General features: G+C 31.7%; 1 protein-coding gene across 3 annotated transcripts; it reads left to right on the top strand.

Annotated features, from left to right (window-relative positions):
- The first annotated feature begins 100 nt into the window (after positions 1–100).
- LOC139513441 (NADH-ubiquinone oxidoreductase 75 kDa subunit, mitochondrial-like) lies at positions 101–24,928 on the top strand. 3 transcript variants are annotated; one of them, XM_071301918.1, is made up of 20 exons: positions 101–168; positions 2,503–2,569; positions 3,003–3,091; positions 4,153–4,260; positions 7,268–7,344; positions 8,175–8,256; positions 8,789–8,853; positions 9,500–9,577; positions 10,090–10,275; positions 11,302–11,401; positions 11,706–11,855; positions 12,360–12,505; positions 15,971–16,099; positions 16,836–16,902; positions 17,261–17,323; positions 17,760–17,921; positions 20,388–20,541; positions 20,876–21,051; positions 22,848–22,982; positions 23,640–24,928. In XM_071301918.1, the coding sequence occupies exons 2-20, from the start codon at positions 2,509–2,511 to the stop codon at positions 23,787–23,789; spliced, it is 2,178 nt and encodes a 725-aa protein (XP_071158019.1). In that variant the 5' UTR covers positions 101–168; positions 2,503–2,508; the 3' UTR covers positions 23,790–24,928. The 3 variants fall into 3 exon arrangements, with proteins under 3 accessions (XP_071158019.1, XP_071158020.1, XP_071158018.1); XM_071301919.1 differs by having other exon boundaries at positions 145–311; XM_071301917.1 differs by lacking the exons at positions 101–168; positions 2,503–2,569; positions 3,003–3,091; positions 4,153–4,260 and adding an exon at positions 4,271–4,746.
- The last annotated feature ends 739 nt before the right edge of the window (positions 24,929–25,667 follow it).

The raw sequence follows: 25,667 nt of genomic DNA, 5'->3' as shown, positions 1-25,667 counted from the left end.
AATATGAAATGACATTTTAAAGTGTTTAAGATTATTTTTTCGTTGAGATTAAGGTAGTTTTAATTTTTTATATTACTCAAAACCATGTTTATCAAAATTTGTACTGAATATCATTGAAAGTTTACCCAGGATCCCTAGCGATTTGAATTTCCTGTAAACTTGTCCAAGGTGAATTCTGCTTGATTTAATTTCCAAAACAAAGCTAAAATGCATCAAATCGAGTGCATAACAATATATTTCATTTTCCTGATTGCATTCGTTTGAGGCAGGTGCTACCTGTGAAAGAGGGCGATATCCATATTTGTAGCTATGTAAAATAACATTACATATTTTTATTCTTAAATTTATATAAACATAAAATAATTTTGAATCTTTAAACCACCCCAAGGGTGACTGGGGTATAGAAATATGGTCACTTGGTCTTCTCCCGACCGGCAGTAAAACGCTTGCCGAAGTGGGGCGTCCGTTTGGCTGTGCGGGATGTATCAAGTTTGCAGTCACGTCCGATCAGAAGGGGGACGATTAATCCAATGCCTCGTGTAAAGAGAATGCCACGCTCTTTGCACGTTAAGAACCCTTGCAACAACTCTTTGAGGGTCCGTAGGTGGCTTGTTGCAAGGCAAAATTTCTGTCCCTATCCAATATACCCTCATTTTCCAGTGGCAGTCCAAATTTCCCTAACCATCATCCCAGATGGCCTCTATTGTATCAACCTACCTATTGTATTTATTGTGAACTTGTTCTCGTCCTGAATATGCGTGAAATATTTGCCACTGGACGTTAAGCAACCAACAATCAATCAATTGAATCTTTAATCTAATGTCAACATTTGTTTGCATGATCAGAGGAGATGGATCCAGGGGTATGTCACCGGTTACACTTGTCCCCCTGAGGTTGGCAAAATTTTAAAAGCAAGTAATCATACCACTCCCAGTCAATAATAATCCAATACTCATATTAGTGACAACACACCTTATCGCTATTTGTCCTCCATCACTGGACATCTCATAATAGACATCATTATAGAAAAGTTATTGTTATTGTTATATGACATGATGATAAAATGTTCAAGCGGTGCAGATTCTCTTTAGTCTTTAGTCAGGTCAACCGTCAGAGATCTGCGTTTTATCAATAATTTTTGCAAATCTAATCTTTATTAAAGAATGTACTGACTTCTATACATCTTAGGCCGAGAAAAAAAAGATCGATGTTTCCGGTAACTAGACCGATCCTGTTTTTTAGCCCCGACCCTAACTTTTTTATTGGATCTTCAAAAAAAAATTTAAAAAAATTGTATCAACCGACCCCGTTTTTGACACAGGCTTCTGAAAGATGACATGATATTTTTTCTCTCTTGCTTCTACTTGCATAGAAAGCCAGTAAAACATTTTATTAATGTCAAAAGGTATTCCAAATACATGTAGGTTAAAATCCAAGAAATTTGCACAGCAGGTGCTTCAAAAAACATTGCAAATGGCACACTTCCGGTTTTTGAAACTAATTACAGATCCGGACTTAGAAAAACCATGATAATTTTCCGGATTTCATTTACGATGTCAAAAAAAAAAAAAAAAAAAAAAAAAGAATTCCGACCTACCGACCCTATTTTTCAAAATGATGTTACCGGAAACACATATCTTTTTTTTTAGGCCTTATCGCTATGGTCCGCCATTAATGGATATTACACAGGTTCCTATAAAATTTTACGACATAAAATAAAATATCTGACGCCACAATGGAAAAGTGATTGTTGTATGATGTCAAAAGTTCAAGCGGCTGGGTCAGTCGGGAATAGTGATAACGTGTGTTCAGTATTGGGTCTGTTTTCCCAAATTTCATTTTCGCCGTGGGTCTGTTCGCCCTGGGTTTTGTAAAAATAACAACATTAAGAAAAAAATCAAGGCGAATGGACCCTGGGTAAAAAGGTATCATGGCGAACGGTCCTGGATTCTTACTATTCTAACTATGAGTCATCCAGTCTGCTCTTATTCCTTTATGTGGTGACCAAGAGTCATCCAGTCTGCTTTTGCTCCTTCATGTGGAGTTCTCAGAAAAACAGCAAATACAAATTTTCAAGTTCTGGGTTTTACCCCCTGGTTTTGACAGTCTGCAGGGTTAGCCACTAGTCCGATGCCCCAGACTAGTAAAATTTCTTCAGACTAGTAGTTAAAAAGGTTTTTGGTGCAGACTGTTTTGAACAAATGGCCTTCCGTATGTTTCCAAATGACTGTCAAGGGCTGTAAGATTAAACATGGAATTTAATTAGATTTTGATAAACATGTGTACAATTGCTTTAATTTGCTTTGTTTCTACCTCAATTGACCTTAATATTGTAGCACTGTATTTATTAAAATGAAAGTGAAAACTTTAAAGGTTTGTTTTGATGAGTAAATAGTGCAGCTACATTTTTAAGTCAACAGTACATGCTTTTTGGGGATTTTTGGTTTTCTAAATGTTCTCTTCATTGATAATAAATTATGTTTTTTTTTTTTTTTTTTGTAGGTAAACATGTTGAAGCTCTGGCCCCTTAGTAGGGTCTTGGTGACAAGAACATCTGGGGCCATTTTTGGTATGTATTTCATGTTTTGAAAGAATAAGAAAAAATAGGCTTTATATCATATTCATGTGTAAGCCTTGTTTCACAATTTATTATTAACATTTGACTATACATGTAGCTAGGACTATTATCAATTGCATACTGTGAATAAATGTCTTGTTTAAAAAAGTTAAATGTTTATACCATTCTCAGAAAAAACTATTTGTCTTATATATCCCAAAAAAGAGAAAAAGCAAGAAGAAAGAGTGATTAAAAAACTTCTGTATTAAAAAACTTCTGTATTAAAAAATATGAGCCTTAAAGCTTTTTTTCATTTTATGGGTATACATCAAGGTGAAAGCAACCAAAATCTAAAAAAAAAAACACAAAATGTTTAATATTTTACTTTTATTATTGTTATTTTTTTTTAGGACACATTATTCATGTTAATTACTTTTCATTTTAGCACGTACTAACACAACAGCTCAAGATAAAGTAGAAGTGTTTGTTGATGATAAACAAGTATTTGTGGCTCCAGGAACTACAGTATTGCAGGTTTGTGTATTGTTATAATATTTATAGATATAGGAAGATGTGGTGTAAGTGCCAATGAGACAACTCTCCATCCAAATAACAATTTATAAAAGTAAACCATTATAGGTCAATGTACGGCCTTCAACACGGAGCCTTGGCTCACACTGAACAAAAAGCTATAAAGGGCCCCAAAATTACTAGTGTAAAACCATTCAAACGGGAAAACCAACGGTCTAATCTATATAACAAAACGAGAAACGAGAAACACGTATAAATTACATAAACAAACCGCAACTAATGTACATCAGATTCCTGACTTAGGACAGGTGCAAACATTTGCAGCGGGATTATACGTTTTAATGGTACCATTTATGTATATTTCTAATTTTGATTTTTTTTGTGTATCCAAATACAATATTTAACATGGTTAACGTTGATTGCAATTGCTTGTAGGAAGTTGTATTCTCTTATGATTGTGGCCTGTTATTTGTTTCTCACATGAAGATGTTTTTTAGTGTCACACTGAATGACGTGTGATATGAATAGGCAATCTATACGAAAAATGTGCTGAATAAAATTTGAATTTGCAATATGTTAAGGAATTATTATATATTATTATAATTAGTTAGGTCAATGATGACTTTCAAAGATTGCAAAGGACAACTTTTCCCATAATTTGTGTTATCTTCAATAGTATACAAATGACTCACATATTTTACATAAAAATATTCTGTTTATTAAATTTAAATTTGATTCCCTTTTGATGTGTACAAAACGGTTGGATAATGGTGATTATAATGAGTTTTCAATATATAATTGCATTATGTATCTATCTAACTATCACTCAAATTTTTTTTTTTTTTTGTACAAAATAAATGAATTGGCCTATCTCCAAATTATTTGCAACTAACATGACTAAGCTGGTATTTAAATAACATCTGACTTGATGTCATCTTCTTCTAAACTGACTTTCTACACAGTTAAAGATAGTTTAACTTTGAATTCTGGCTTTTGAAAATATCTGTATGTATAGTTGATACAGATTTATATCCTCATGAATTCTCTGAACTTTTGTTATACAGGCTTGTGCAGAAGCAGGAGTAGAGATTCCTAGATTTTGCTATCATGATAGATTGTCAATAGCTGGTAACTGTAGAATGTGTCTGGTCGAAGTAGAAAAGTCAGCTAAGGTAAGAACTCTCTATCATGACAGATTGTCAATAGCTGGTAACTGTAGAATGTGTCTGGTCGAAATAGAAAAGTCGGCTAAGGTAAGAACTCTCTATCATGACAGATTGTCAATAGCTGGTAACTGTAGAATGTGTCTGGTCGAAGTAGAAAAGTCGGCTAAGGTAAGAACTCTCTATCATGACAGATTGTCAATAGCTGGTAACTGTAGAATGTGTCTGGTCGAAGTAGAAAAGTCGGCTAAGGTAAGAACTCTCTATCATGACAGATTGTCAATAGCTGGTAACTGTAGAATGGGTCTGGTCGAAGTAGAAAAGTCGGCTAAGGTAAGAACTCTCTATCATGACAGATTGTCAATAGCTGGTAACTGTAGAATGGGTCTGGTCGAAGTAGAAAAGTCGGCTAAGGTAAGAACTCTCTATCATGACAGATTGTCAATAGCTGGTAACTGTAGAATGTGTCTGGTCGAAGTAGAAAAGTCGGCTAAGGTAAGATCTTTCTGTATATTTTGTTTAATTGGTTTTCTCTGCAAAACAAAATCTGTCATCGACACCACTTTTTAGCTCACCTGACCATCACTTGGCGTCCGGCATCCGTCTTCCGTATACTTTTACAAAAATCTTCTCCTCTGAAACTACTGGGCCAAATTTAACCAAACTTGGCCACAATCATCATTGGTATTTCTATTTTAAAAAAATTGTTGGTTGACCCTTCCAACCAACCAAGATGGCAGCCATGGCTATAAATAGAACATAGGGATAAAATGTAGATTTTGGCTTATAACTCTGAAACCAAATCTGACATGGGGGTAAAATTGTCTATTAGGTCAAGATCTTTCTGCCCTGAAAATTTCAGACAAATCAGACAACCCGTTGTTGGGTTGCTGCCCCTGGATTAGTAATTCAGTGTTCTCCCCAGAAATTTTGGATAGCATCACATTTTGCGTAAATAAAAATAATTGTATTTTTTTAATTTCGTTTGTCGCGTCACGTTGATGCTCTATTTCTTTAATATGTTTTAGTTTATATTGTTCAATTCATAACTGAGAATACAATTAAACTATAACCACAAAAACAGTTGTTTCAGTTTATGTTTTCTTTATTCATTTATAGTTACAGAATTATTTTTTTCCTCTTGTGCCAAATAAAAATAAATATGTGGTTTCAGTTACCCAACAATAAGTCAAATGAATGAATGGTTCATTATAGATCAACCTGTATATATACAAAACTAAATATCTAGTACACAAAATTAACTATTTTTTATAGTATATCAAGTAAAGATAAAGAAGCAAAAGTAGCAAAAAAAATAAATTTAAAAACTTTTTTTTATCATGTTTATGAAATTCATTGTTTCATGGCACTTAATGAATTAGTTCCAGTTGTTTCTTATTTTTACATTAAAATGATATGTATTTTTAACAAAGTTATCTAACAAATAGTCTGTTAAAGCATAGTATTCTCTCTTGGTATATTTTTTCTGTCTACTGTCCATCTGTTGTCATTATCGTGAAAATGCGGATTTTTGTCATATCTGGTCCGGTTCCAATCCGTAGTTTACACAAAAATGTGCAATGGCGGCAGTAGAAAAATTTACGAAAATGTCCGAGAATAAACATTGTTTGACAAGAGATTGTGAATGAATAAGACGCTTTTAATGCATTAAATGGATTAAACATAAACTTAAGCCAATTATGATAACTTTTTAAAGAAGTATTAAACTTATTTTAGCTCTAAACCAAAATTCTCGCTCTCGTATTACCGGAAGGGAAAGAAAGTAATTTTTGGAGAGTTGCACAAATAAACGACCGTTTTAAAAAAAAATAAAAATTGTTTCAATCTTTGAAGTTTCGTAATACAAAACGTAGATTTCGAATTGTTTTGTGATTGCATTTTTCCATGTCGAAATTGGTTATTGCAGACACGTGGTATTTATAGTCGTGTCTCAAGTGTCAGCTTGGGATATTCGCATCCAAACAGTTATCACCCTGAGGGCAATTAACACCTAGCTATTTAATCTCTTAATTGTCCGACTTAAAGCGATTACAATTAAAGTTGATATAATTTTTATGATCATAATCGATAATAGATGAAAGTTCAAAATTGAGGACAAGTAAAATAATTATAGCGTCCCGAAATTATTATAGCATCACGGTGAAAAAATAAAGCGTCGCAGTACCGCGACGCTATAACAGCCTGGGGAGAACACTGTAATTTTAAGGAAATTTTGCAGTTTTTGGTTATTATCTTGAATATTATTATAGATAGAGATAAACTGTAAACAGCAATAATGTTCAGTAAAGTAAGATCTACAAATAAGTCAACATGACCTAAAGTTTTAGTTTACCCCTTAAGGAGTTATTGCCCTTTATAGTCATTTTTAACAATTTTCATAAATTTTTGTAAATTTTTGTAGATTTTTAGAAAATATTTTCCACTGTAATTACTCGGCCAAGTTCATTAAAGATAGAGATAATTGTAGCAACAAGAATGTTCAGTAAAGTAAGATCTACAAACACATCATGATTACCAAAACACAATTTTGTTATGAATTTATCTGTCCATTGTTTAATATGCACATAGACCAAGGTGAGCGACACAGGCTCTTGAGAGCCTCTAGTTTTAGTACTTTATAATTTGAATTTATTGGTAGGATCCCTAAATTTCATAAGCGTTCTGCCCTCAAGGAGACACTTATTACTAGAAAGCTCGTATCATACAGTATTCTGATATGACATTGGTTTGGAATTATAAGATGACACATAATATTATACAAATGGAATCATAGATGTGATATATGTAATACATCAGCATGTTTGATTACTGTAAATCCAGTAAAAAGAATGCAGGAAATACTTATGGTCTGTGATTGATTATATAAATTTCCTAAGTTGCATTTATTGTCTTTCATAAAAGTCACCCCAATGTTTGTGTTAAGAAAGGGTGGGTCAGAAATCTCTATTGTTGATTTATTGTTGTGCAACATACATATATATTTTTCATTCCTCAGCCTGTTGCCTCATGTGCTATGCCTGTGATGAAAGGAATGAGAGTTAAAACAGATTCTCCTGCTACAAGAAAGGCGAGGTAAATTTATATTTCTTATAAATGGCTTTTTTTATTATAAACATTACCCACAGACAGTACTTTATATCATAAAGATATTGGGTTGTTTCCTCTTTGACACATTCCCCACTTCTGTTCTCAATTTTATTATTGTTTTATTTGTTAAAAATATATACAAATTGAATGTGAATTGCTATATATTTTGCATAAGTACAGAATGCTTGTCAGTTGGAGTTCTTGAAAAGAAGTTAGAAAATAAAAGAATCAAACCTGAATTAAAAATTAATGTCCGGGAGGGCATTTACTCTGTATAATGACAAAAGTAAAGTTCATATGATTGTCCTTTGATAATCCTTATGATGTAGAATTGAGAATGGAAATGGGGAATGTGTCAAAGAAACAACAACCCGACCAAAGAGCAGACAACAGCCAAAGTCCACCAATGGGTCTTCAATGCAGCGAGAAACTCCCGCATCCTGAGGCGTGCTTAAGCTGGCCCTTAAACAAAAATGTATACTAGTTCAGTGATAATGGACATCATAATAAACTCCAAGAAACTAAAATTAAAAATCATACAAGGTTAACAAAGGCCAGAGGACCCAGACTTGGGACAGGTACTAAAAAATGTGTATGATTTCTTATTCAATTTGCATTTGAAAACAACACTTTATTTGAGTCCATATGTTCAGTGATCTCTTTTAAGAAAAAGTATTTGAGCTGCTGCCAAAATTAAACTGTTGCTGAAAAGTGATTTATGATCATAAGCTATACATAAGTTGTCTGATAACACATCTAATAGTAGGACTGTTCTAGTTTATCATTCATAGTATAAATATATTTTGTTGTTGCAGGGAGGGTGTAATGGAGTTTTTACTAATGAATCATCCACTGGATTGTCCCATCTGTGATCAGGGTGGAGAATGTGATCTACAGGTAAGCATACTTATACATACAATTATTGTCAGTGCATTTAGACTTAAAGAAGTGTAATTTATCTTAAATATAAAGATATTTGTTATTTCCTATCATCATTAATGGAAAAGAAAGGCCATGGTGTATTAGTTCATGGTACAAAATTTCTACATCTACTTAATGAAACAAGAAGAACAAGAACAGTACTTATTTTGCTGTTTTTCATCTCAAAGTGAGAAGTGTAAATCCTGAAAAGACATACGGACAAGAGGAGTACTGATATGATTTTATATTATGAGTTTTAAAAACAAACTATGATGTGAAACTTCTAAGTTTTTGAATGGCAAAAATGTCACCATTGGAATGGTGTAGGTCCTTTTGTGTACTTTGTGTCAAAGTAATCACAAAATTTTCTTTGTAAATTAAAGATTTTTATATATATTAAACATAAACGACGTTATTTGATAGATTAGAAACTGTGTAAAATTCATTTTTATCTAAAAAATACTTTCATTAACATGAGTTAATCTTACTGTTAACTATGTTTTGATAGGATCAGTCAATGGCATTTGGAAGTGACAGAAGTAGATTTACCGACATTGAATTCAGTGGCAAAAGGTATAAACTGTGCAGTATGCAGAACATACCAACTCTGTATATACTCAATTTTGTCTTGTACATGTACTATGGAAATTTTTAATCTGACAGAAAGTCATTCAACCTTCTAGAAAAATGAAAAAGACAGAGAATTGTCCTTTAGTTAATGGCCCTTAGTCCGTAGGTACCTGAATTGAACTCTCTAGATCAGCACACTTAAAATGTAGACAGTTACTATCAAATATGACACCTTTTAAGAGACAGAGAATTGTCCTATAATTAATGGCCCTTAGTCCATAGGTACCTGAATTAAACTCTCTAGATCAGCACACTTAAAATGTAGACAGTTACTATCAAATATGACGCCTTTTAAGAGACAGAAATTATTACGTGCATTTATTATTGCGATTTTGTGATTTTAGACTAAAATGCGATATTAAGAAAAATCCTGTTTAATTCATTTAAAAAAATTCAAAATGCAAGTTTTAATTTTTGCGATGATAACCCTGTCGCATTTTTCGCAATATAAAAACATTTGAATTTACAGTAGCTATTTGTTATTGGAAAAGCACAAATATCAAACATTAGTTAACTAAACAATTAAAATGATATAAAAATGAACACAAGGTTAACTGGCTTTCATAGATTATTTGATGTTATTTTTCAGGGCAGTGGAAGACAAGAATGTTGGTCCATTAGTTAAAACAATAATGACAAGATGTATACACTGTACTAGATGTATAAGGTAATGATGACCTAGAAACTGAATCTGTCTGAGATATTTTTTGTTATTACAGATTTAGTGTGTAATATTTTTTCATTATTTATGGTCTGCTTTTCCGATACTTCACTACTAGTACCTCAGTAGCAATAAACATGTATTCTCACATTGAAATAATTTTGTACGTAAATAACATTATATGAACAGCAATTATTCAACCATATTCAGGATGTATAATTGTATTATACTAATATTCTCTGCTGTCTATTCATGTTTTATATTATGTCATATATCGGTTGTTAATTTTTAGAAATCAATATGTGTCAGAAATAGTGTTCTTGTTCACATTGTTATGATATGTGGTCTTGATTCAGATAAAAAATAGTTCTTGATGTCACTCCATTTATTGTAGAAATCGTTTCAATGAATAAAAAGGTGTACTTCACAAAATATGTAAATATATATAACGCCATATATACATAGAATCTATTTAAAATGTGTATACTGATTCTTCATATTCATTTTCCTATCTACAGATTTGCTAGTGAAGTTGCTGGTGTAGAAGATTTAGGTACTACAGGAAGAGGTGGAGATATGCAAGTTGGAACATATGTAGAGAAAATGATTAAGTCAGAATTGTCAGGAAACGTTATTGATCTGTGTCCAGTAGGAGCTTTAACATCAAAGCCATATGCCTTTACAGCAAGGCCTTGGGAGACCAGGTAATTTAAAAGTCTTATTTTAGAGTATATTAGTATTTTTCTCTTTCTGTTTTTGTCTCACTTTGTAGAAAACAAGAACATTCCACATGACATGCAACACAAAACTTTAGATGAACAATGCAAAGCCCACAAAAATGTTCAATGATAAGGCCACACCAATTTAATTTCTTGTTCTACAGATTTTTGGACTCCAAAAATTGGGGCGAGCGAGCAATTTGAATTTTTTATAAAAAAATATTTGATTTCCAAATTTTTTGAAGCGAGCGATTTGATTTTTTTTTTGTTAACATAAAATAGTAGGTTTTGACAATATTAAAACTTGATTTATCACTTGTACTCTGACATTTCTTTAATTTATGAAGTGTTTTTCCCTGTTCACCAAGAAATAAATGAATACTTAGATGTGGTATATATATGTGTGCCAATGAGACAATTCTCAATCCCAGTCATCATCAGGTTGGGAACAACCCCTCAATGTTATAAAATATCCCTTTTATGAGGGGTCAATATAAGTTATAATATATTTTTTTGTAAAAAAACCATTTTTGGGATACGATTGCTTTCAATCAATCTGTAGACTTTTACCATTGACTCAGGGCCATGCCCTCATGTCAACCATTTTATTCTAAACATTAAGGAACACAGTCTTACCTGTATTTAATGATTTTAACTAAAAAAGATAGCAATGTGACTGTGATGAAAACAGAACACCAATGACTGTGCAAGACAAAAGCATTCATCAAAAAATTTTCACTTGTGGTAGCAATTTCAAAATCCAAAAGTGATTAATTGTGTGAGTTCAAACATTATATTTATGGAAGTCTTGTGATCACTTTTCATAGATTTTTCCAAAATTATTGAAATATAATTTACAAACATCAACAGTGAACAGTTTTTATTTGATTCATTCCTAATGGGATAAACAGAATCTCACAAATAACATAAGTCAGTTTTTGAATTTATAAAAGGCATTCCTCTATTTGTGAATCAGTAAACTGTATACAATTCTAACTTTGTAATTAACAGGAAAACAGAAAGTATCGATGTTATGGATGCTATAGGTAGTAACATTGTAGTCAGTACAAGAACAAATGAAGTCATGAGAATTCTTCCAAGAATGAACGAGGTATATATACTGTTATTGTAATGTAGATTTCATGTCTAGTATTTAAACAAACATAAAAATAGCGATGTAGTATTCTACAAATTGAAATAGCATTGTCTTTTAATGGGATAGTTTTAGGAAGTTTTATTATGTCAGAATTAAAGAAGAATAAAATGTAAGAAAATGTTGTTTAATCACTTTGTCATGCAGTAAAGAATTTTGTTTTCCTTAAAAATAATTTAATGAGATAACTTAGTACCCAGAACAGTTTTGTGAGATTATAGAGAAAACAATATGATTTCTGTATAAATGTTCCTTGTTTTAGGATATCAATGAAGAATGGATTTCAGACAAGACCAGATTTGCTTATGATGGTTTAAAGAGACAAAGACTGACAACACCATTTGTCAGAGATAGTACTGGTGTCCTTAAACAAGCAGACTGGGAAACAGCTTTTGTAGCAGCTGCTGAAAAGGTTATCATATTTAAAAGTCATGGGGTTTTCTTTTTACCTTTTAGTGTGAGCTTTTTAGGAAAATGGTTACATTAGAAAAACTCCATTTCTTATTTATTTTGTTTTTCGTCCTTTTGAAAAATATGGTGTTGATTAAGATGATGTAAAAGTAAACAAGAAATTATTAATAAAAAAAAACGTTTATACCTGTAAGACCCAATAACCAATAAGAACATAAAACTTTGAGAAGATACATTGACCAAATGCTGTTTTGGCTAGACATTTACATGTACCTTTGCAGTATATTAAACATCACATGTTTTCTCCAAAAATGCAAGTTGTCCCCCTGTCTCAGCAGACTGGCATCAGATTATACTAGTGTAATAAAACACCATAAATAAATCTGTCATTACATCTCATTATATTTATACCATTTTCATATTTCATGATAAAAATGTATATTGATTTCATCCAGTTCAATTATAAACATTGATCTTTATTAAAAAGTTTTGTATAATTTTTCAGTTAGGAACAACGAAAGGTGATGAGATTGCAGCTGTAGTTGGTGGATTTGTAGATGCTGAATCTTTAGTCTGCCTGAAAGATTTCCTGAACAAGCTAGGAAGTGAAGGACTATGCACAGAGGAGATCTTCCCAATGGATGGGGCAGGGTTAGTAACCAGTCAATAATCTATTAGAGATATTAGTCAGTTAATTATTGATAGTCTACATACATATATTCAAAAGTTCATCTATATAAATTGACACATTATATACAGAGTTGTAAAGTTTGATTTTGAATCCCTAGACACATATATATCTTTTGGATCAGCACTGTGCTTAAACAGCTGTGGGTAACAACCCAAGATGGTGGACTATTAACTTGTTGATATTCAATTGATACAAAATCTACCTTTTGCAACGTTTTTCATGCAGATTGTAAATATTTATAGGATTCTTGAATAAAGAAATCACTAACAATTACCATAAGTTTGTTAATTAAGAGTTCACTAAAGTGCAAGGCCAACTTTAAAAAAAATAGCATAAAAAGTCCGTAACTTTTTGATCGAAACTAAGCAGACTGTCCGTAACTTTATTTTCAGATGTGGGTAACTTTTGATTTAAAAGTTTAAGAGTTACAAATTCAGCAATTAAAGAACAATTAAAATCATAAAACCCCTTATTTGTAACCTACATGGCCGTTTATACTGCTCATTCGATTTTATTAACGCATCATACTTACACAACGGAAGTTTTATTCGGGGTTTGTGGTACTCGATCCTGGTTATGGTTTGAACTTTTATTAACTAATGTATGTCTTATCGACGTTTTTCGTTTCGGACCATGGGTTTGTCATACTCTTTAAATTTTTTAGTTTAATTATTTGTTTCACCTCTGTTTCTTTTTTATGTGTATTTTGATGAATACTCTTTGACGCGGCTCGGTATTTATACATCCCACCAGTTAGTATATAATGTTATGGTTTTTTTAATATGTTTCCTAGTATGTTTTATTTTTTTGTATGTTATCAGGGATTGTTATACTATTAAATTGCCCTGTTGTCTTGGTTATTTATATTTATATTTTCATACCTGTCAACTCACCCGTTTTTTGCGGGTGACACCCGTTATTTTCACCTCTCACCCGGGAGTTTTTCTTTACCCGGCGGGTCCCGGGAATTTCTAACATTACCCGTTTCACCCGGATTTCTGACCGGAATTGTTTCCGGTATTTAGAAGTAATGCGACCTTCGGTTTTATCGGTCTTTTTCAATGTAACCAAAAGTCAAAATGTAGGACTGTTTACCTGAGCTGTGAAATAGCTTCAGGTTATTCCTGTGGAAAAACTAAAACCACCCAAATAGTAAAGCCTTTCAGTTGAAAATAACAAAGTGGTAGTTGAAAACAAGCCAAGATTTTTTGTTTTGTCAAAACTTGCTAAAACATTACTGGTTTTGCCAAACAGCAATGCAGACAGTGAGAGGGCATTTTCTTTAGTAAAGAAAATAGATACAGAGTGTAGGGCTGATCTTAATAAGGATACACTGTGTGCTCTTCTTTCTTGTAAAATGAATACACATTTGCATTGCTATGAACTGAAACCAAGTGCAGTTCTTTTAAAGAATGCCAAGTCTGCTACTATGGAATATAACAATAGTCTGAAATAAACTTGTATACATGTTCTAACTGTTTCATATACATATTGACTATATAAATTATATGTAAACATATTTTTGTTCTTCAATTGAGCCCTCAAATGTCGTACGCGTTATGACCTGAGATTTTTTTTCTCAATGCAGGTCATGACCTGACTTTTCATTTTCAGAGGTTGACAGGTATGTATTTTCATATACTATTTCTAATTGTTAAACTATGTTGACTGCTCTTTTCCTTTTAATGACACTGACTTTTACCTATTGTGTCTTTTAGTTTTGTTCAATTTTATGAAATTTAATGCAACTTGCATACAAGTCAAATATGCAGCTAGCTATAAAACTAGGTTTATCCTTTTTTACAAAATGTCCTTTCTTCAAGTTTTTTCATTTACTGCAAATATTTAAAGTTCGAGCATTGAATGCAACAGGCTACTAAATTCTAATTCTAAATGTCATTAGACTTAAAAATTAAGTGATTTTTTTCTTTTAAATTAATGGAAATGAATGTCTTTTCAAGATACTCGTTTTTGGCTAAACCTTTGATAATTGTCATGTAATTTTTTATACAATGTAACGATATGCGTCAAAATAACCAAGAGATAAGATACTCAGAACATATATAGTAGCTAACTTTGTTGTACCCAATCACCCAGATGTAGCATCGTGTGCAACGTCCCTATATGCCCAGATTGCCAACCCCCTTTTATTTAACTGTCAATGCTGATGGGATTCATCTCAAGAGAAAAGTTTTGTGGCTTTTAAAGACAGAAAGAAGTTTGTGCACTGAAGTCTCGTATAGTCTATCCACTGCCTGGGCAGTTTGGGTTCCCCTCCAAAATCCCGGATTCACACTACCCTTGTCGTTGCTGCCAGAAAATCGCTTAGTGTGTATACACGCCACATGTATGTGTAAAACATACTTGTGTAGTCTACTTGTTAAAAAATAAAAATCAACAATGATGTTTCAATAGTTTATCTGCAATTGTCGAAAACCACCCTCAGAACTTGGCGATTGGATACCCCAACATTATACAAAATCAGACCTGAGTTTTACGGATTTATTGTTATTTTTTTCATATTATTCCCAATTTTGTCGTCCATCGATACAATGAATAAAATCATACTAGAAATCTTCTTCATTTCTGATTATGTATTCAATGCAATCTCTATCATTAGTTTTTAAACGTTACATCCACGTACGTTGATTCTTTGAAAGTTACGGACTCCCTATTGGTCTAATGAAAAAAGTTACAGACCAGTTGTTTTGAAGTTACGGACAGCCTAAGTGTTTTTTCAAATCGTGCTGTGATCGTTAATTTGGTAGAATTTAGTCATCTGTTAAGTTTAGGGGTTTCCCTAAACGATTAATACAACTTTTCGATTCAATGGTTTAATTGATGTATTCATGGTATTGTTATTCTATAGAAGAGAAGTCTCTAACCCACGCAAGGTGGCTCCATCTTTGGCTGTGGGTAACTTAAGTTACCCACAGCTGTTTAAGCACAGTGATCAAGGGATTAGGTCAAATTAGATTATGCTAAAAACTCATAAATTATATCAAAATTAGACCAAAACTGACATTTTTATTATATGATGCCAATCATTTAATGTTTATATTACAAATATTTCTAAATTATATTTATAGTATTTTGTCCTGATTAAAAATCTGAGGACCATTTTTCCATTTCACCCCAAGATTTCTAAAATGATATTACAAACTTCCAAGTTATGATATTATTTTAACCAGTTGACCATTAGAATGGTTTTGGTTTAGTTTGATATGTTTTGATATCTACATGAATAGGTTAATAAATAATTACTAGATAGATCAAAGAATATTTGTTATTTTATAATAAAATAAAACAAAACAAAACATTCCACGTATGCAATTTTGAAATTAACAGATATATGAGAAATGCCTTTTTGCATAATTAATTCTAATTGTGCTAATGTCTGAAATTTATATTTTGTTTAATTTTAGAACTGATTTAAGATCTAATTATTTGCTGAATACAACAATATCTGGTGTGGAAGAAGCTGATTTGATTTTGCTGGTTGGTACTAATCCCAGATTTGAAGCTCCATTGTTTAATGCTAGAATGAGAAAAAGGTTAGTTTGTATTCAATGAGCATATTAAATAGATTTTACATTTTGATATATACAACTTAAAGAAACTTTTATACATACAATGTTTTATATATACGCAACAACAAAACTGATCAAAATAAATGAACATTCAAATATAATAAAAGCTGTGTCAGAAGATTAAAAAACCTCAAAAGGTCTTTCCTGAAAGAGGTGGCCAGATCAAAAGGAAAGAAAAACTTTTAATAACCCCTTTGTATTGTATCTACCTAAAACATTTTTATGGTATAAAATTAAAGGCTATGAAATAAGGGAAAAAAGTTAAAGGGTATTAATCCGTCTTTCATGAATGTCATTATTATATTTTGGTTTTTTGCACAGAATGAATTCAAATAAAATACAATATTCATTTTGTTCAAATTTTGTCCGGCATTTACAAATGTTTTAATCCGAAGCACATATTTAAGAATTTCATCACAGAACCCTGACATTCAGCCAACATCATTGTATTTGTTGTTATTGCTCTTAGTTGGTATGCATAAATATTATAAAAAGTTCGTAGGTTTTTGGTACAGGGTTCATAAACTACAAAGATCTTAAATCTTTAATATAAAGTTATGCTATAAATAGGTAAAGATAAAAGAGGTTTTTGATTTAGCAAATTCAATTTATTTTTGAAAAAAAATAATTTTAATCAAGGATATCTCATTTTAAAAAGTTCAAAGATTAGAATGTTTAATATTATATGTGTTTTTTATAGCTGGATTCATAATGACTTAGAAGTGGCCATGGTTGGACCCCAGGTTGACATTACTTTTGACCATGAGGTTTGTGACTTGTTGTTTATAAGGATACACTTTATTTTTACTTTCAAGATCAGATTTAAAAAAATGAATTGAGTAATTCTTTAACTCTGAATATTTAATAGGTATACATGTACATTAAATCAACAAACATGAATATACATTATTGAGAAAGTAAACATTTGATTTCACTATTCCTGGGACATTTAAGTCAAAATGTATATGATGTTTCATTTACAATCTAATATTCAATTGTGCAGAAAGTCCAAATGAATTTGCCAGTCAAAGCAACCTTTTTATTTGGTAATTCTGATGTTATTGATATTTCCTCCATCTAATTATTAAGCAAATGATCTTACTTTTATATAATTACCAATTTCAGAATCTTGGTGACAGTACTCAAGTATTACAGGAAATAGCCAATGGTACACATCCATTCAGTAAGGTAAAGTGATGAAAAGAACATAAATATACACTCCTATTGCTGGTTATAGAATATGCATATGACATTTTGATGTGCAGTCCCATTTCTATTCATGGGAGTTAAATAACTGCTTAAAGTTCTCCCTTTGGCCCCTCAATCTCCACTTACAATATATAATATATCAATCACACTAAATTCTACATTGCTTAAGAAGTTATTATTATTAGGTACATTTATTGATAATTTCTGGATCATCAAGTATAAACTTAAAAAGTTCGATTTGAAAGAATTTATTTTTAACATATGTTTGATACTTCTGGAAGCTTATTTTGTGTAGCTCGACAGGAGAACTTAAAAAATATGTTGATGGTATATCAATACAATTACAATTTTGAATTCATAATTTTCTGTTTATATGCTTTAACCTAAAGTTCATTATTTAGAACATTAATTTTAGAAATTTAACAGTGCTAAGAATCCAATGGTAGTTGTTGGTAGCTCTATACTACAGAGAGAGGACGGCAGTGCCATCCACAGTGCTGTTGTAGAAGTTGCACAGAATGCTCGTAAACAGAGTGGATGTGGTGAGGGCTGGAAAGTCTTAAATGTATTACATAGGGTAAGGATTAACATATGGTCTTTATTTACAAAAGTATTATATCACAAAATATGATTTTGTAATTCACATGTGATAAAGGACTATTGAAAACTTAATTCTGATGAAAACTGAATGTTTTTTATTCCCTGGCCGTAGCAGAGGGGGCATTAAGTTTTACCCTTGTCAGTCTGTCCATCCCGAAGTTGGTTTTCAATCTCTGTTTTTAGTTTGCCTCTACCAAATGCTATGCAACTTATAAACAATGCTTATAACCTCAAAATACAGATCAGTTTTGAATTTTAAGGGTGTCACTTTTATTGTTCTAGAGTTATGCCCCTTTACAAATGGAAAAATTCTTGAATTTTTCCTTTCTGTTCTCAAACTTAAGTAAGCCTCAACCAAATGTTATGAAACTTTAAAAAAATGCTTATTGCCAAAAAATAAAGATCAAGTTTGAATTTGGGGGTGTCACTTTTACTATTTTAGAGTTATGCCCTTTTACAAATGGAAAAATTGCTGAATTTGTCTTTCCTTTCTGTAACTTGAGTTGGCCTCAACCAAAATGTTATGAATCTTATACACAATGCTTATTACCATAAAAAAGAGATCAACCTTTTTTTGGTGGTGTCACTTTTATTGTTGTAGTGTTATGTCCCTTTACAAATTAAAAAACTGCTGAATTTTGTTTCCATTCTCTAACTTAAGTTAGCCTCAACCAAATGTTTTGAAACTTGGACACAATTGTTATTACTTAGATCAAGTACAAATTTGGGTAGTGTCACTTTTACCATTCTTTAGTTATGTCCCTTTGAAAATTGATATGATATGCAAACAGGGCCATCATCTGTGTCCCATTGACACATTCCCCATTTATTTACTTTAATGATAAATACAAGTACTTAAATCCAAATTCTGTCAACTAAAGAAGTGGGTTATATATAGGGACATCTACACAATTTCTAATAATTATACCCCCGCTTTAAATTATACCCCCGCTTTAAAAAAGGGGGGGTATACTGTTTTACCTCTGTCTGTCCGTCCATCAGTCCGTCCGTCAGTCAGTCCCTCCCATGAAACTTTCGTCACATTTTTCTCAGGAACTACAAATCCACCCTTTCTGTAATTTGGTATCAACATTTATATATGTCAGCCATACCGTGTGATGCGTTTTCAGATTCATCTCTTGACAACTTCCTGTTTACCAAACACTTGTCTGATTTTACACATGATAGCCAAGTTGAAAATTTTCGTCACATTTTTCTCAGGAACTACAATACAAGGATTTCTGAAATTTGGTTTCAGGATTTATATAAGTCAGCTATACCGTGTGATGCGTTTTCAGATTCATCACTCGACAACTTCCTGTTTACCAAACACTTGTATGATTTTACACATGATAGCCAAGTTGAAAATTTTCGTCACATTTTTCTCAGGAACTACAATACAAGGATTTCTGAAATTTGGTTTCAGGATTTATATAAGTCAGCTATACCGTGTGATGCGTTTTCAGATTCATCACTCGACAACTTCCTGTTTACCGAACACTTGTATGATTTTACACATGATAACCAAGTTAAAAATTTTCGTCACATTTTTCTCAGGAACTACAATACAAGGATTTCTGAAATTTGGTTTCAGGATTTTTATAAGTCAGCTATACTGTGTGATGCGTTTTCAGATTCATCACTCGACAACTTCCTGTTTACCGAACACTTGCATATTTTTACACTACCCCTGCTTTAAAAAAGGGGGGGTATACTGTTTTACCTCTGTCTGTCCGTCCATCAGTCCGTTCGTCAGTCAGTATGTCCCATGAAACTTTCGTCACATTTTTCTCAGGAACTACACATCCACCCTTTCTGTAATTTGGTATCAACATTTATATATGTCAGCCATACCGTGTGATGCGTTTTCAGATTCATCACTTGACAACTTCCTGTTTACCAAACACTTGTCTGATTTTACACATGATAGCCAAGTTGAAAATTTTCGTCACATTTTTCTCAGGAACTACAATACAAGGATTTCTGAAATTTGGTTTCAGGATTTATATAAGTCAGCTATACTGTGTGATGCGTTTTCAGATTCATCACTCGACAACTTCCTGTTTACCGAACACTTGTATGATTTTACACATGATAGCCAAGTTGAAAATTTTTGTCACATTTTTCTCAGGAACTACAATACAAGGATTTCTGAAATTTGGTTTCAGGATTTATATAAGTCAGCTATACCGTGTGATGCGTTTTCAGATTCATCACTCGACAACTTCCTGTTTACCGAACACTTGTATGATAAGTCAGCTATACCGTGTGATGCGTTTTCAGATTCATCACTCGACAACTTCCTGTTTACCGAACACTTGCATATTTTTACACTATTAATATTATCCACTTGCGGCGGGGGTATCATCAGTGAGCAGTAGCTCGCAGTTTCACTTGTTTGATTTGATCTGGTTACTATACCATCACATTTGTACACTTGTAGGTGGCCAGTCAGGTGGCAGCATTAGATATAGGATACAAGGCAGGTGTAGATTGTATTAAACAGAATCCTCCAAAAGTCTTGTACTTACTAGGTGCTGATAGTGGAACCATAACCAGAGAGGATATTCCTAAAGACTGCTTTGTTATATACCAAGGTTAATATTTCAGGTTTTATCTAAAATTATATAATTGGTTTACAGGGTTTGCCTTTAACTGAAGAAAGAATTTGAAATTTTTAAGTCATTTTAGTATTCTAATTTTCTCCTCAATATACATTAATCATAACTTATCTCTATGTTAATTGAACAATTATGATGAGGTTAGATGATTTTCACGATATCTCAAAATTTGGCATCAAAATGTAAACCATTTAGGTCTGTAGCCATGAAAATATTGTAAGAAACACTTGTCAATATCTTATATTTTTGTTTAGCTTTCAACACTTAAAAATACTGAATAGGTTTAAGAATCAGAAAGTTTATTTTATAGGTCACCATGGAGACAAGGGAGCAGCAATGGCTGATGTTATACTCCCCGGGGCAGCCTATACAGAAAAAGAGGGAACATATGTAAATACTGAGGGCCGAGCACAAGAAGCTCGACTTGCTGTTTCTCCTCCAGGTCTAGCAAGGTCAGACTGGAAAATAATTAGAGCTTTATCAGAGGTAAATATCAATATATTTTTTTTTTTATAGAAGAATTAAAATTTTGATTCTCCATAGAAAATACTGCTTTGTTTAAACTCAAAGATTCCAGGATTGTAATTTTGTATGTCAGATGTGCATTTGTCTACAAAAGATTCATCAGTTGCAATTGGATATTGGAAGGCCAAACCGATCACAAAGTTCCTAAGCATTAGATACCAACACCTGTACCATGTACTTGAGCATCCATAGCTCATCAAATTTCTATCTTCAGAAAACTAATATCTTATTAGATTTGAGATGCAAATCCCTTTAGATAATGATAAGGATGTATTCTTCTGACGTTTCAGTCCCGTTGAATCTCGTTCTTGAATTATTTCCAAAATATGTGATACAAGTGGAAAATATCAATGAATTTAAAAAACATTATAATCAAACTTAACTCTGTAAAAAAATTGTGTATTTCCAATAAGAAGTTTTTGAGTAATCAATTTTTCAAATTTAAATACCAATCAAGTCAGTCTTTTTAGCCAAAATTTTGAGAAAATGGGTGAGGGATACAAAAAATGATTTTACCAGAAACATGTACATCCCTTTTATCTTTTCAAATTTCTTAGATATGTATTTTTTCATTCATTGATATCAAAGAAGTTGAAAAAATATGCATTTTATTCATATAAACAGAGAAAAATCACAAATTTTCAAAATTGACAACATTGTAAAGGGCAAGGTCTGTTTTTGGCCCCCCCTATTTTCTCATTTTTCAAAGTCTGCTTTGGAAACCTACTTATCACGTTAAAATATTCCCTTAGATTTGAAGTTTGTTTGGATGAACTTCAAAACCATTAATTTCAGAAAATGGGTGAGGTGAAGGGGGTAAAAGGGCACCAAAAAACGCCAAAAGAAGGGAAAATTACGATTTTTGGTCATTGTTTCTTAAAATTTAATAGAGTGCGCCTACATGACCCGGAAAAAATTACGGTGATTTAGACAGCAAAAGCAGTGCTTATGACATTGGAATAAAAAAAATCCTGGGTCACGTTGGCGCAGGCACTTAAAAACTAAAAAATTGTTGTACAAGACCTGAAAAGTGAATAATAATTACAATATTTGAATAATAAGAGAAAGTTTACCCCTCTCACCTCACCCAGTTGCTAAAATTAGTGGTTTTGAAGTTCATCCAAACAAACTCCAAGCATCAGGGAATATTTTAACATAATAAGTAGCTTTCAAAAATAGAATTTAAAAAATGAGAAAATAGGGGGACCAAAAACAGGCCTTATTGTACCTTGTCCTTTGACACAAAAAAGCATCAAAATATGATCAAACTTTCTTATATTAACACCTACCTATAGTTTTTTAAATTTAAATTTATTCAGATTGGTCCACTTCATCTTTATTGAAAGTATGACAAAAAGTTTTAATTGTGGAACTGTGATTTTTTTCACAATATTAGCCCAAAAATAGGTAAAAATTGATGAAAAATGTGAAAATCATCAAAATTGGGTACTTTTAAAGGTCCATAGCAAAAAACAAGTGCACCACCATATGATTTTTTCTTCACCAATTATTTTTTTACAGTCAAAAAAGTTTAATTCTTGAAATTTTTGGCTCCTCAGAGGTGTTCATCCTTAAAGAGGCATTTACATTTAGCAATCAATCTATGTAAATCAAAAGAAAATAAACAGAAGGAAAAACATAAATAAGAATCTAACAACTTCACTTTTTAAATTGAAGCCTATATTAAAAATGCAGAATTCTTATTCATATATGCACTTTACTAGATATTTAATAATGAAGTGGAATTTTTTTTCCAGGTTATTGGAGTAACACTTCCTTATGATAAATTAGAAGAAATAAGATCAAGACTAACAGAGGTCTCACCCAATCTAACACAATATGAGAAGGTTGAGGAGGCAAATTATTTCAACCAATCACAACAACTTGCAAATGTAAGTCAATTATACAACAGTGTGTACTGAAAAAAATTGACGACAATTTTCCATAATCATATTAATTTCTCGGTTACAATTGTTTAGAATTTCAAGATAGAGTTTAGAAACTCTCATTCACATATATTGCATCATAGCTTAGTGAAGAATGGGTAAAAAGAGGATTTATTTGATTAAGAGTGGTTCAAGAATTTGTCTGAGTCAAATTCAGAGACAAAATTACATCTGAAACAATAAAAGAATTGCCTATTTACCATTTAACTTATTATATTTGTCTAAAAAATAATTTTTAAGTTCTACTTTTCATTTCTATATTTATTCTTATATCTCAGGAATTTCTTTCTATGTCAAAATTTTCCAATGAAAAAAAATATAAATGCATCAGTTTGAATGAGAAAATTGCACAATTTAATGTAATTTAATTTAGGAGTTATTACCCTTGATTTTTCAATGATACCCATAAATGCAAGAAAAAGCAGTTTACTTACATCTTGAATCCTCTTTTTCTTAACACTGATACAAATAATATCGGATTTAACTTTTGAAGCTTTTTGTTCAATGAACTGAATCACCCTGAAAATATAATTCAAGTATGCGCAAACAAGTGTGATTATAACTTAACTCATTCTTAATGTGAAAATTATTTTTATTTTTCAGAGTTTAAAGGCATCTCTAGATTCCAAACCTATTACAGTGAATCAAGTTCAATTAAAAGATTTTTATATGACAGACTCAATAAGTCGTGCCTCACAAACAATGGCCAAATGTGTACAGGCTGCAACAGAGGCAGAAACAGCTAAATACTGAAATCTCACAACAATAGAAAAGTTTTCACTGTATTTCTAAGAATAGAAAATCAGTTTGTGTCAGTTAAGATTCATTGTTAATAAACAACAGAGTGTGAACATCATTTGTCTCCCCTTGCTGTTACTTAACTCATTCTTAAACGTTAACGATATTCGGCTTATCTTCAGGTGATATTTTTCAAAATTTTATTGTCTGTCTATCATTAACAATATGTGTTTACTCTAAGGATGTTTTTTAGTCTTCTAAATTCTCTCATAATTATTCAATAAATAATTATTTTAATACTTTGATGAAATTTCAAACAAGTAGTTTGCTTTTCTAACAAAATTTGTGAGCCCTGAAAGAAAATGTTTCTAGTGAGCAAGTTTGAATCTAAATCAAAATATTTCCTGAGTAAAGGCATTTGTACTATAGGGTGTTCATAATTTCTGTCATTTATGTTGCGGTATTTAACAAAAACTTATTTTTATAAAATTAACTTGGACATCAATCTCAATGAAATATGGACACTCATATAGTGACAGGATATTCAAATTATAAATACAAATATGATATGCTGTATGCACTAAATTCAAAAGCAAAACTAGGTGTAGATTTGATCTTCTACCTTTTGTAGAGTAAATTTAACAGAGTATATTTAGTCTACTCATTATTGGAATTCATAAATACTAGCTACAAAGCTTCTGTGTGATCAACTAGTGCTGTGGAAAAAGCTTTGTTATTTTTTAAAAACTTGTCATAAAAACAAAATATAAGCAATTCAGTTTTGTTTATATTCTTGTAGGTAATGAAAATAACTTGAAGATAGAACTGGTCTTCATGCCTGGATTTTTAGTCCAATTTTTAGTAATGCTATATTAAATGTTTCATAGGTCAATATTACAATGTTTGTTGGCTTGGAAGTGCTTATTATTTTTAAAAGTTAAGTTTAAAGGTGAAAGGAATATTTGCTTTTAAAATAATGTTAAACACATTAACTTTCATAGCTAAACAACTAAACCATAATTTTCCAGTCAACAAGATCCTATAGTATTTTGGGCCAAGAAAAAAGAAGCATATTGTTAATGAAATACTGTGTATAATTATTTATTTACTTGCAGTTGGCACAGTTTTGTTAATAAAACATGAAATAATGAGAATTAGTCTTATATTTCCTTTGAAAAATTTGACTTCGATACTTGTCAGTCATTTACCAGTGAAGACCCAGAGGACTAAGATTTGTACTTTGTCGTTCCCACTTGTCTTCTCCTACTGTTTACTTAACTTGGATATAAGAAGATGTGGTATGAGTGCCAATGAGACAACTCTCAATCCAAGTCACAATTTATAAAAGTAATCCATTATAGGTCAAGTATGGCCTTCAACACAGAGCCTTGGAACACACGAACAGCAAGCTATTAAGGGCCCCAAAAATGACTTGTGTAAAACCATCCAAACAGGAAAACCAATGTCTAATCTATATGAAAAAAGAGAAACGAGAAACACTTATGAACCACATTTACAAATGCATGAATCAATTGATAAGATAGTTGGTATGTTATGAAATAGTAACAAATTACAGATCAAGTTTGAATTTGTTCCAGTGGACATTCTTTTTTGAGGGACTTTATGGGAAAATATTGAACCAGCTGTCTTGAGAATTCCTTTTAACAAAGCCTAAACTAGCAACATATTCTTTATATCTTGCCTACAACAAAAGACACAGAATGCCAGACAAAGAGATTCAGTGACAACTTCAACTATTTGTACAAATCTTAAAATTTCAGACCAAAGTTCTTCATATGTTGTATACATATGCTTTATATTATGAGGTTCTTTCTGGCATATGACATGTCAATTGTTCTTGAGTTAAGCTAATGCTTGAACAAATGATTAGTT

This window comes from Mytilus edulis, chromosome 2 (assembly GCF_963676685.1).
Source record: "Mytilus edulis chromosome 2, xbMytEdul2.2, whole genome shotgun sequence".
NCBI classification, from domain to species: Eukaryota; Metazoa; Mollusca; class Bivalvia; order Mytilida; family Mytilidae; genus Mytilus; species Mytilus edulis.
This window is presented reverse-complemented; position numbering and strand designations above follow the sequence as displayed.